This window comes from Oncorhynchus kisutch, linkage group LG15 (genome assembly GCF_002021735.2).
Source record: "Oncorhynchus kisutch isolate 150728-3 linkage group LG15, Okis_V2, whole genome shotgun sequence".
Classification (NCBI taxonomy): Eukaryota; Metazoa; Chordata; class Actinopteri; order Salmoniformes; family Salmonidae; genus Oncorhynchus; species Oncorhynchus kisutch.
Window position 1 is genome coordinate 17,614,414 of NC_034188.2, and position 10,402 is coordinate 17,624,815.

At 46.8% G+C, this 10,402-nt stretch overlaps 1 protein-coding gene across 1 annotated transcript in view; it reads right to left on the reverse strand.

The window, feature by feature from the left end:
• LOC109879799 (autophagy-related protein 2 homolog A) overlaps positions 1–8,496 on the reverse strand; it is a 58,591-nt gene extending 50,095 nt beyond the window's left edge. The window contains exons 1-13 of the mRNA XM_020471965.2: positions 7,949–8,496; positions 7,371–7,533; positions 6,853–7,002; positions 4,024–4,126; positions 3,576–3,714; positions 3,115–3,309; positions 2,878–2,977; positions 1,589–1,759; positions 1,212–1,403; positions 857–1,100; positions 608–749; positions 383–481; positions 88–246 (exon numbers count right to left, since the gene is read on the reverse strand). Coding sequence (XP_020327554.1) covers positions 88–246; positions 383–481; positions 608–749; positions 857–1,100; positions 1,212–1,403; positions 1,589–1,759; positions 2,878–2,977; positions 3,115–3,309; positions 3,576–3,714; positions 4,024–4,126; positions 6,853–7,002; positions 7,371–7,533; positions 7,949–8,119 — 2,028 coding nt within the window. The 5' untranslated portion in view covers positions 8,120–8,496. The remainder of the gene's footprint in view (positions 1–87; positions 247–382; positions 482–607; positions 750–856; positions 1,101–1,211; positions 1,404–1,588; positions 1,760–2,877; positions 2,978–3,114; positions 3,310–3,575; positions 3,715–4,023; positions 4,127–6,852; positions 7,003–7,370; positions 7,534–7,948) is intronic.
• Positions 8,497–10,402: the final 1,906 nt, after the last annotated feature.

Sequence of the window (10,402 nt, forward strand, 5' to 3'; positions counted from 1 at the left end):
GTGGACGGGTCCTCTTAGTGGCTGGCTAAGTGTTTACCTGTGTGTGGACGGGTCCTCTTAGTGGCTGGTGGCTTGCTAAGTGTTTACCTGTGTGTGGACGGGTCCTCCTCCGGTCTGTGTGGGACAGTGGCTGCAGGCTCTGCTCAGAGGCTCCAGTCGACTCAGTATGTCCAGGTCCAACTCAGCACTCAGCTCTCCCAACTCTACCCTCACTACACTGTCTCTACGCAGAACACGCTGCCTCCCCTGCAATACAGGGACATTGACATATCAGGAGGAGGGGGTAGCAGGTTAACAGAGGAAACCATAACAGACTGAATTAATGACATATTAGCTTTTGAACATGACGCCAACACACAACATGGACACTGTCATGGTTAACCTTGCGCAGGTGTTTCTCTGTGAGACTGTAGTGTAGCTGTGCACAGGGTCTGGCTGTATCTCCCACTGTGAACATCCCAGCACGCTGGAACTGGAGCAACTAGAGGAGGAGGAAAGAGGAGTGAAGAGTTATGTCCTGGGCAATGCTAGCCCATGCTGTAGCACACTTATGTTGAATGGTGTGTTTAAATCCTCAGATGATCTCAAATAACAGCCCCTGTCCTACCTCAGTGTATTGGGGCTTTCCTGGCTCCCAGAGACACTCAAGCAGCTCTAGCCTACTGAAGGATAGGTCAGAGGTCACAGCACGGGAGTGGCGACCCGCACTGCGCATCTCACACGCCACCTGTACCGCTGCTCCAGTCATCCTGAGAGATAGAGCAAGTGATTATTTATGGGTATGTAGGGCAGGCAGGTTTGTTGGTATATCTGAGGAGTGGTGGCCAATGTTGAAGAGACTATTGTGTGTTTGTACCTTAGGTGTGAGTGCGGGCATGCTTTAGCGAAACTAGCTCTGAGGTGGTGGAAGTCTCTCTCGCTGAACATGCTGTCTTTGAAGAAGGCCAGCTCCCGGAAGAACACCTGAGACACCTGGGTCAATGAGGACATTCCGTCCGGCCCGGAGTGTGGTTCCTGCTCCAGTAGGGTTAGGGTGAGCCCGCCAAGCGAGAGGCGGAGCAATGCCTCTGGTTTCAGGGGCTCAGATTGGCTACTTCGCCCTGGACGAGGAGGGGTTAATAAGATGAATCAGGAAGATAGGTTTTATAATATAGTTTTTGTAATCTGTGAAATGTGTACAAAACAATGTAGTAAGATGCTGTGAGAGTTACCTGGTATTCTGCTACACTGGGGCAGGCTGGATAGTGATCCTGGTACAGGATAACACCTGGGACCCTGTGGAAGGCCCTGGGCGTAGCTAGCCTGGCTGTGTGTAGACGACGCCATGCTGTCGGAGAGAGAGCTGCCAGAGAGAGCTGACGTCGCACTGCTAGTCATACCAGGACCCATGGAGAAGAACATATCTGAAAGACAGAGAGTGTAAACAGAGAAAAGGTGCATTATGCTTCACATGTCTAGTTCAACTAATCTCTCACAGAAATGCCAAGAATGCAAATTATGCATCAGCAAACAAAAGCTAATGTGACCTCAAATTCACTAGCCTCCATATTGCATTCCAACTATAGCTTCCCTCCACTAACCCACGTACCCCCGTTCTCCAGACCGGTGAGGTAGGGCTCCATGTCAGGCTCTTCATCCCAGTCCGGATCTCTATCTCCGGGGCTAGAGGTCAACTGTTTGCTCAAGTCCTCCTCTATCAGACGCAGGTCCTCAGAGTCCAGGGGACGGCTGTGAACCCCAGCACCACTGGCTTCAGGCTCTGGTAGGATAGACAGGAAGGAATCATACAGCCTCTGGTAGGATAGACAGGGAGGAATCATACAGGCTCTGGTAGGATAGACAGGGAGGAATCATACAGGCTCTGGTAGGATAGACAGGGAGGAATCATACAGGCTCTGGTAGGATAGACAGGGAGGAATCATACAGCCTCTGGTAGGATAGACAGGGAGGAATCATACAGCCTCTGGTAGGATAGACAGGGAGGAATCGTACAGCCTCTGGTAGGATAGACAGGGAGGAATCATACAGCCTCTGGTAGGATAGACAGGGAGGAATCGTACAGGCTCTGGTAGGATAGACAGGGAGGAATCATACATGCTCTGGTAGGATAGACAGGGAGGAATCATACAGCCTCTGGTAGGATAGACAGGAAGGAATCATACAGGCTCTGGTAGGATAGACAGGGAGGAATCATACAGGCTCTGCAGTACAGTGTGGATGAAGATGTGCATGGTTAAAAGGCAGAGTTTTGTTCCACTGTTAATGACATTAGGATGTGGAACTAAGACACATACACTAACTGTATAAAACATTAAGAACACCTTCCTAATATTATGTTTCACCCCCCCTCAGAACAGCCTCTATTCATCAGAGCATGGACTCTACAAGGTGTCGAAAGTGTTCCACAGGGATGTTGGCCCATGTTGACTCCAATGCTTCCCACAGTTGTGTCAAGTTGGCTGGATGTCATTTGGGTGGTGGACCATTCTTTGATACACATGGAAACTGTTGAGGGTTAAAACCCCAGCGCAACGTTGCAGTTCTTGACACAAACCGCTGCGTATGGCACCTTCTACCAAACCCAGTTCAAAGACACTTCAAATATTTTATCTTGCCCATTCACCGTCTGAATGGCACATACACAATCCATGTCTCAATTGTCTCAAGGCTTAAAAATCATTCTTTAACCAGCCTCCTCCCCTTCATCTACACTGCTTGAAGTGGATTTAACAAGCGGCATCAATCAGGGCTCATAGCTCTCACCTGAATTGACATGGTCAGTCTATGTCATGAAAAGAACAGTTCCTAATGTTTTGTATACTCAGTGTAGGTGGAATGCAGGTGGGGAGGTACAAGTAAACCACTGTCTTTCCTCACCTGTGTCGATGCAGAGGGCAGACAGCAGGTCGGTCAGGTGAGTGATCTGGTCTGGAGAGAGCAGCAGGTGGAGGCAACCCACCTTCCCATCCAGCTCCAACTGAAAGGAGAGACAATTGGCTGTAATAACAGAGACAGAACAAGACAAAAGCAAAACTGTGTTCTTAAAAACTAGGTTAAGCACACAGGAAGTGAACCAAACCCCATGCAAACACACGGACAGACACACACACACACCTTAGGTCCAGGCAGCATGTCGTTCTGTTTGATCTTGACCATGGTCTCCATGAAGCCAGAGCAGCTGCCGATGAGGAGGGGCCGTTGGGTGGCCGGAGGGAGGGAGGTGGGGGCAGCTGGAGGGTCAGTCTCCTCCTCCTCAACTTCCTCTTCGCTGGCTGAGGCTGAGCCAGGGGTGTCAGCTCTTAAAGGACCCTGAGGAGAGAAAGATAACCAGGGTTAACCCTTAGCACCACTGCTTGATAGTCTGTCAGCCCCAAGTCTCATATTGCCTCTCACACTAGAAGGAGAGCGAGAGGAAATACTGTATGAGTGTATGTGAGTAGTTTCTAAGTGAATATTTAGTCTATATAAGAGGTGTGTGTTATATTGGGACCCAATGTGAGTATATGCATGCGAGAGTGACAGTGTACATGAGGGGGTTGATAACTGCCATGGTCAATGTGAAACTGTATGCTTACCTGGGGCCCTCCGGTGGTCTCGTACAGCAGTTGAACAGAGCTGAGCTGGAGGATCTTGTGCAGGAAGGCAGGGGGCTGGTGGATGTCCACAGGCACCGTCTGGCTGGGGTCCCTTACCGCCTCGTCACAGTACTCCAGCCTACAGCGCACCACACAGCCACCGGAGGCAGAGATGAGCACTCAGCACAATAACGCTATATAACCTTCAACCTCAGCCAAATCACCCACCACACACACATTCACCATACAAGCTCTATCAAAGATAGTGAAGCTCCTCCGAGGTTCAAAGGTTCTCTTTGGATCTACAGACAAATCCAGTGACTGTTTGGCATTGCAAGTTTGAATCAAGTGTTGCCTTATCTCCTTTCCATCCTGACTTCTAAACCGGTCAAAGGTGAACAGACCACCACAGGAAGTGTGAGTGTCAGTGTGGTGAGAACCAACATACCGTTTGATGTGCACCTCTAAGGCAATGCCCGTCTCCATGTTCAGGGGCTGGTGCTCGATTCGGACGATGGTGTCCAGGAGGGTGACTTTTATCCGACGCAGGACTGCAACACAACACAAAAAGGGACATCCATTATCACTAAGCATATTGGTCACAAAGACACTTTTTATTTTATTTTATTTATTTTACCTTTATTTAACCAGGTAGGCAAGTTGAGAACAAGTTCTCATTTACAATTGCGACCTGGCCAAGATAAAGCAAAGCAGTTCGACAGATAAAACGACACAGAGTTACACATGGAGTAAAAACAAACATACAGTCAATAATGCAGTATAAACAAGTCTATATACAATGTGAGCAAATGAGGTGAGAAGGGAGGTAAAGGCAAAAAAGGCCATGATGGCAAAGTAAATACAATATAGCAAGTAAAATACTGGAATGGTAGTTTTGCAATGGAAGAATGTGCAAAGTAGAAATAAAAAAATAATGGGGTGCAAAGGAGCAAAATAAATAAATTAATTAAAATTAAATACAGTTGGGAAAGAGGTAGTTGTTTGGGCTAAATTATAGGTGGGCTATGTACAGGTGCAGTAATCTGTGAGCTGCTCTGACAGTTGGTGCTTAAAGCTAGTGAGGGAGATAAGTGTTTCCAGTTTCAGAGATTTTTGTAGTTCGTTCCAGTCATTGGCAGCAGAGAACTGGAAGGAGAGGCGGCCAAAGAAATAATTGGTTTTGGGGGTGACTAGAGAGATATACCTGCTGGAGCGTGTGCTACAGGTGGGAGATGCTATGGTGACCAGCGAGCTGAGATAAGGGGGGACTTTACCTAGCAGGGTCTTGTAAATGACATGGAGCCAGTGGGTTTGGCGACGAGTATGAAGCGAGGGCCAGCCAACGAGAGCGTACAGGTCGCAATGGTGGGTAGTATATGGGGCTTTGGTGATAAAACGGATTGCACTGTGATAGACTGCATCCAATTTGTTGAGTAGGGTATTGGAGGCTATTTTGTAAATGACATCGCCAAAGTCGAGGATTGGTAGGATGGTCAGTTTTACAAGGGTATGTTTGGCAGCATGAGTGAAGGATGCTTTGTTGCGAAATAGGAAGCCAATTCTAGATTTAACTTTGGATGGGAGATGTTTGATATGGGTCTGGAAGGAGAGTTTACAGTCTAACCAGACACCTAAGTATTTGTAGTTGTCCACGTATTCTAAGTCAGAGCCGTCCAGAGTAGTGATGTTGGACAGGCGGGTAGGTGCAGGTAGCGATCGGTTGAAGAGCATGCATTTAGTTTTACTTGTATTTAAGAGCAATTGGAGGCCACGGAAGGAGAGTTGTATGGCATTGAAGCTTGCCTGGAGGGTTGTTAACACAGTGTCCAAAGAAGGGCCGGAAGTATACAGAATGGTGTCGTCTGCGTAGAGGTGGATCAGGGACTCACCAGCAGCAAGAGCGACCTCTGATGTATACAGAGAAGAGAGTCGGTCCAAGAATTGAACCCTGTGGCACCCCCATAGAGACTGCCAGAGGTCCGGACAGCAGACCCTCCGATTTGACACACTGAACTCTATCAGAGAAGTAGTTGGTGAACCAGGCGAGGCAATCATTTGAGAAACCAAGAGTGTCGAGTCTGCCGATGAGGATATGGTGATTGACAGAGTCGAAAGCCTTGGCCAGATCAATGAATACGGCTGCACAGTAATGTTTCTTATCGATGGCGGTTAAGATATCGTTTAGGACCTTGAGCGTGGCTGAGGTGCACCCATGACCAGCTCTGAAACCAGATTGCATAGCAGAGAAGGTATGGTGAGATTCGAAATGGTCGGTAATCTGTTTGTTGACTTGGCTTTCGAAGACCTTAGAAAGGCACGGTAGGATAGATATAGGTCTGTAGCAGTTTGGGTCAAGAGTGTCCCCCCCTTTGAAGAGGGGGATGACTGCAGCTGCTTTCCAATCTTTGGGAATCTCAGACGACACGAAAGAGAGGTTGAACAGGCTAGTAATAGGGGTGGCAACAATTTCGGCAGATAATTTTAGAAAGAAAGGGTCCAGATTGTCTAGCCCGGCTGATTTGTAGGGGTCCAGATTTTGCAGCTCTTTCAGAACATCAGCTGAATGGATTTGGGAGAAGGAGAAATGGGGAAGGCTTGGGCGAGTTGCTGTTGGGGGTGCAGTGCTGTTGTCCGGGGTAGGAGTAGCCAGGTGGAAAGCATGGCCAGCCGTAGAAAAATGCTCATTGAAATGATCAATTATGGTGGATTTATCAGTGGTGACAGTGTTTCCTATCTTCAGTACAGTGGGCAGCTGGGAGGAGGTGTTCTTATTCTCCATGGACTTTACAGTGTCCCAGAACTTTTTTGAGTTAGTGTTGCAGGAAGCAAATTTCTGCTTGAAAAAGCTAGCCTTGGCTTTTCTAACTGCCTGTGTATAATGGTTTCTAGCTTCCCTGAACAGCTGCATATCACGGGGGCTGTTCGATGCTAATGCAGAACGCCATAGGATGTTTTTGTGTTGGTTAAGGGCAGTCAGGTCTGGGGAGAACCAAGGGCTATATCTGTTCCTGGTTCTAAATTTCTTGAATGGGGCATGTTTATTTAAGATGGTTAGGAAGGCATTTTTAAAAAATATCCAGGCATCCTCTACTGACGGGATACACTAACAAGGGACACCAGTGATGTGATATGAGTCCTTATTTCACAAGGTTGGACTTGATGGTACACAACTGACTCAGCAGTTTGAAAACAACTGAACAAATATGTTATCTTCAAAAAGGCACAGTGCTTTTCACTGCCATGCACACGTGCAAACAAGGCCTACACATTGACTCACCAGTCTCAATAGTTTGTGCAAACATCTCCAAGCCCTCCAGTGGAGCGGGCGGCTCCTCGGACACCTCAGGGGGGTCCTTTAGGCACTCCTGGGCCAGCTGCATGCTGGAGGTCATGCATGTGGACCAGCCCTGGGAGTCCAAACCCCCACCTACACGTAAACGGGAAAAAAAACAAGGCATAATTCAGTGACTGTAATCAATGCTAAGTGATGACTCATGGACATACTGTACTGTATGACTGAGTAGCAGTCATTTTGTTAATTGGTTTGTAGCTGGCTCTGAAAAATGTTGGGCCTGGGATAGTGCAACACATCTTCTCTTGAGCTCTGACATTGGTTTACAACAAAGAGTTAGCTAGTACTAGACAACTGTATTTGTCTTAGTTGACAATGACATTCTAAAGGTAGCTAGCTAATCAATGGTTACCACAACTTCCTTCCTGAACCTGATAGGCCTGAGGCAGTGACAGGAACAGGAGCAATAACAAGGTAAGACTGGCTGTCAGACTGAGACTTACTGGTCCTGTACTTGGGTCTGCATGTTATCTGAAGGCCTGAGATGACGAGGGTGCAGTGGTCAGTGACAAGAGCTGACCAGGGAATTGTCACCTCTATGCTGTTCACAAACCCATCCACAATCTCAAGTGGAGCCCCAAGAGACTCCAAGAGCTCGTTGACCGCCTGGGGGGAGGGAAGGAAGGAAATGGGCGATGAGATATGAATAGAGATGAGTGGAAGATGTTGGAAAAAGAAACACCTTGTCCTACAATAAACAGCTGGTGGAAATGGCGTCAGGCAATGGTTTTGTCTGATGTGCAGATTGAAAGTGAGTGAGTTGGTGAGACCTGGGTCATATACAGTATATTTCAACTGAACTGCAGGGACACTGGATGAGGAGAGTTATTTTCCAATCAGATGCTGACAAAAATATTTATCGGAACTTCTGTTCCTTGAACTCACGAGAGGCGTTGATACTGTTGTTATACTCAAGTCCTGAAATTGCAAAAAAGTTGAGGGTCGGAGTGCATGGGAACACACAAAAGGGACCAGTTGTTCCTTGACAGTTTAAACTGCCTTACTACATTGACTAACTCACCCAAACATCGATGTTGATTTCTTTGATGACACCACTACCATTGTACAGGTCCAAACTCAGCTGTTCCAAACTCAGTCGTTCTTGAAAGAAGTGACCGAGGTAATGCTGTAAGAGGTACCGACAGGCCCGCTTCTTGATTGAGCCTGACCAGGGGAAAAGCCAGCGAGACATAGGGCCAGCGAGTTCAGGGTGAGGGAGCGATGAGGCGATGGAGGAAAACGAATGCGAAAATAGTCCTCAGACAACTGCATAACAAATCAAACAAAGTGTACTAACGAAGAACGAGCTACAGGACTGGCTAGCTAGCTAACGTTAGAGCCTAGTAGGGAGCTAAGGAAGGGGGTAAACCGTATCTCGGAAATCTTTTGTGTCAGGACCGATGAGTCCAACGTCGTTTTACAAGACGTTATACATGTTGTTTCAGTTCCTCTTTTAACGGTATTTCTGTCTAAACTTGGCGATAGGTCCTCTTGCATATCTCGCGTTTCACCGTTTCTCGGGGTTGTTTATTGTTTTCATACGCGAATTGATTGTATGGTGGGGGACGTCATTGCGTCAATTGCAAAGGCCGAAATGATAAATACGCCATCTTTGGAAGGTCAAAACCAAACTGCGTTCCTCTGCCCAGGCGTTGCTGTTACATGCCATATCTTAGCTACAACGCTTGGATAGTTATTTTACGTATCAGCTAACCACATTAGTCTTCAAAACAATTGGGAACTCGGAAATCTCCGATTATCAATTAAATCAATATAAGGGGCTTTAGGGTCATGGGAAACATGTTTACATTGGCAAAGCAAGGGAAATAGATAATAAACAAAAGTGAAATTATCCATAAAAATGTAACAGCGTTACACTCACAAAAGTAACAGGTCTGTTGTGATTGCACACGGGTATTTCCCCCAATTGATATGAGAGTTTGTTCAAATTGGATTTGTTGGGTCTGTATAATCAGAAGGAAATATGTCTTTAATATGGTCATACATTTGGCAGGAGGTTATGAAGTGCACCTCAGTTTTCACCTCATTTTCTGACTTACTTGACAGCCAGGTCTATTGCAGCCTTTCTCAATAGCAATGCTATGTTCAGAGTCTGTACATAGTCAAAGCTTTCCTTATTTTTGTGTCCGTCACAGTGGTCAGGTATTATGCCACTGTGCACTCAGTGTTTAGGGCCAAATAGCATTCTAGTTTGCTCAGATTTTTTTGTTAATTCTTTCCAATGTCTCAAGTATTTGTTTACTCATGGTTTGGTTGGGTCTAATTGTGTTGCTGTCCTGGGGCTCTGTAGGGTCTGTTTGTGTTTGTGAACAGAGCACCAGGACCAGCTTTCTTAGGGGACTCTTCTCCAGGTTCATCTCTCTGTAGGTGATGGCTTTGTTATGGAAGGTTTGGGAATCGCTTCCTTTTAGGTGGTTGTAGAATTTAACAACTCTTTTCTGGTTTTTGATAATTAGTGGGTATCGGCCTAATTCTGCATGATTTGATTGAGTGTAGTCAGGGCCTAGGCTTGACAGAATCTGTGCAGAAGATCAAGGTGCTGCTGTAGGCTCTCATTGGTTGGGGACAGAAGCAACAGATCATCAGCAAACAGTAGACATTTTACTTCAGACTCTAGTAGGGTGAGGCCGGGTGCTGCAGACTGTTCTAGTGCTCTCGCCAATTTGTAGTTTATGGTGAAGAGCGTGGGGCTTAAACTATATCCCTGTCTCACCCCACGTCCATGTGGAAAGAAATGTGTGTTATTTGCCCATGTTTGTGTACATGGATTTTATAATGTCATATGTTTTTTTCCCAACATCACTTTCCATCAATTTGTATAGAAGACCCTCATGCCTAATTGAGTCAAAAGCTTTTTTGAAATCAACAAAGCATGAGAAGACTTTGCCATTGTTTTGGATTGTTTGTGTACTTAGTCCCCTCCTGGACTCCCTGTTCACCCACGACTGTGTGGCTACGTAGAACTAGCTAAACACGTCTCTAACACCATCATTAAGTTTGCTGACGACACAACAGTGGTAGGCCTGATCACTGACAACGATGAGACAGCGTATAGGGAGGAGGTCAGAGAACTGGCAGTGTGGTGCCAGAACAACAACCTCTCCCTCAATGTGAGCAAGTCAAAGGAGCTGATCGTGGACTACAGGAAAAGGCGGGATGAACAGGCCCCCATTAACATTGACGGGGCTGTAGTGGAGTGGGTCAAGAGTTTCAAGTTCCTTGGTGTCCACATCACCAACAAACTATCATGGTCCAAACACACCAAGACAGTCGTGAAGCGGGCACGACAAAACCTTTTCCCCCTCAAGAGACTGAAAAGATTTGGCATGGGTCCCCAGATCCTCAAAAAATTCTACAGCTGCACCATCGAGAGCATCCTGGCAAAGTTGCATTACCACCTTTGATGGCAACTGCACGGCATTTGACCGTAATGCGCTACAGAGGGTAGTGCGTA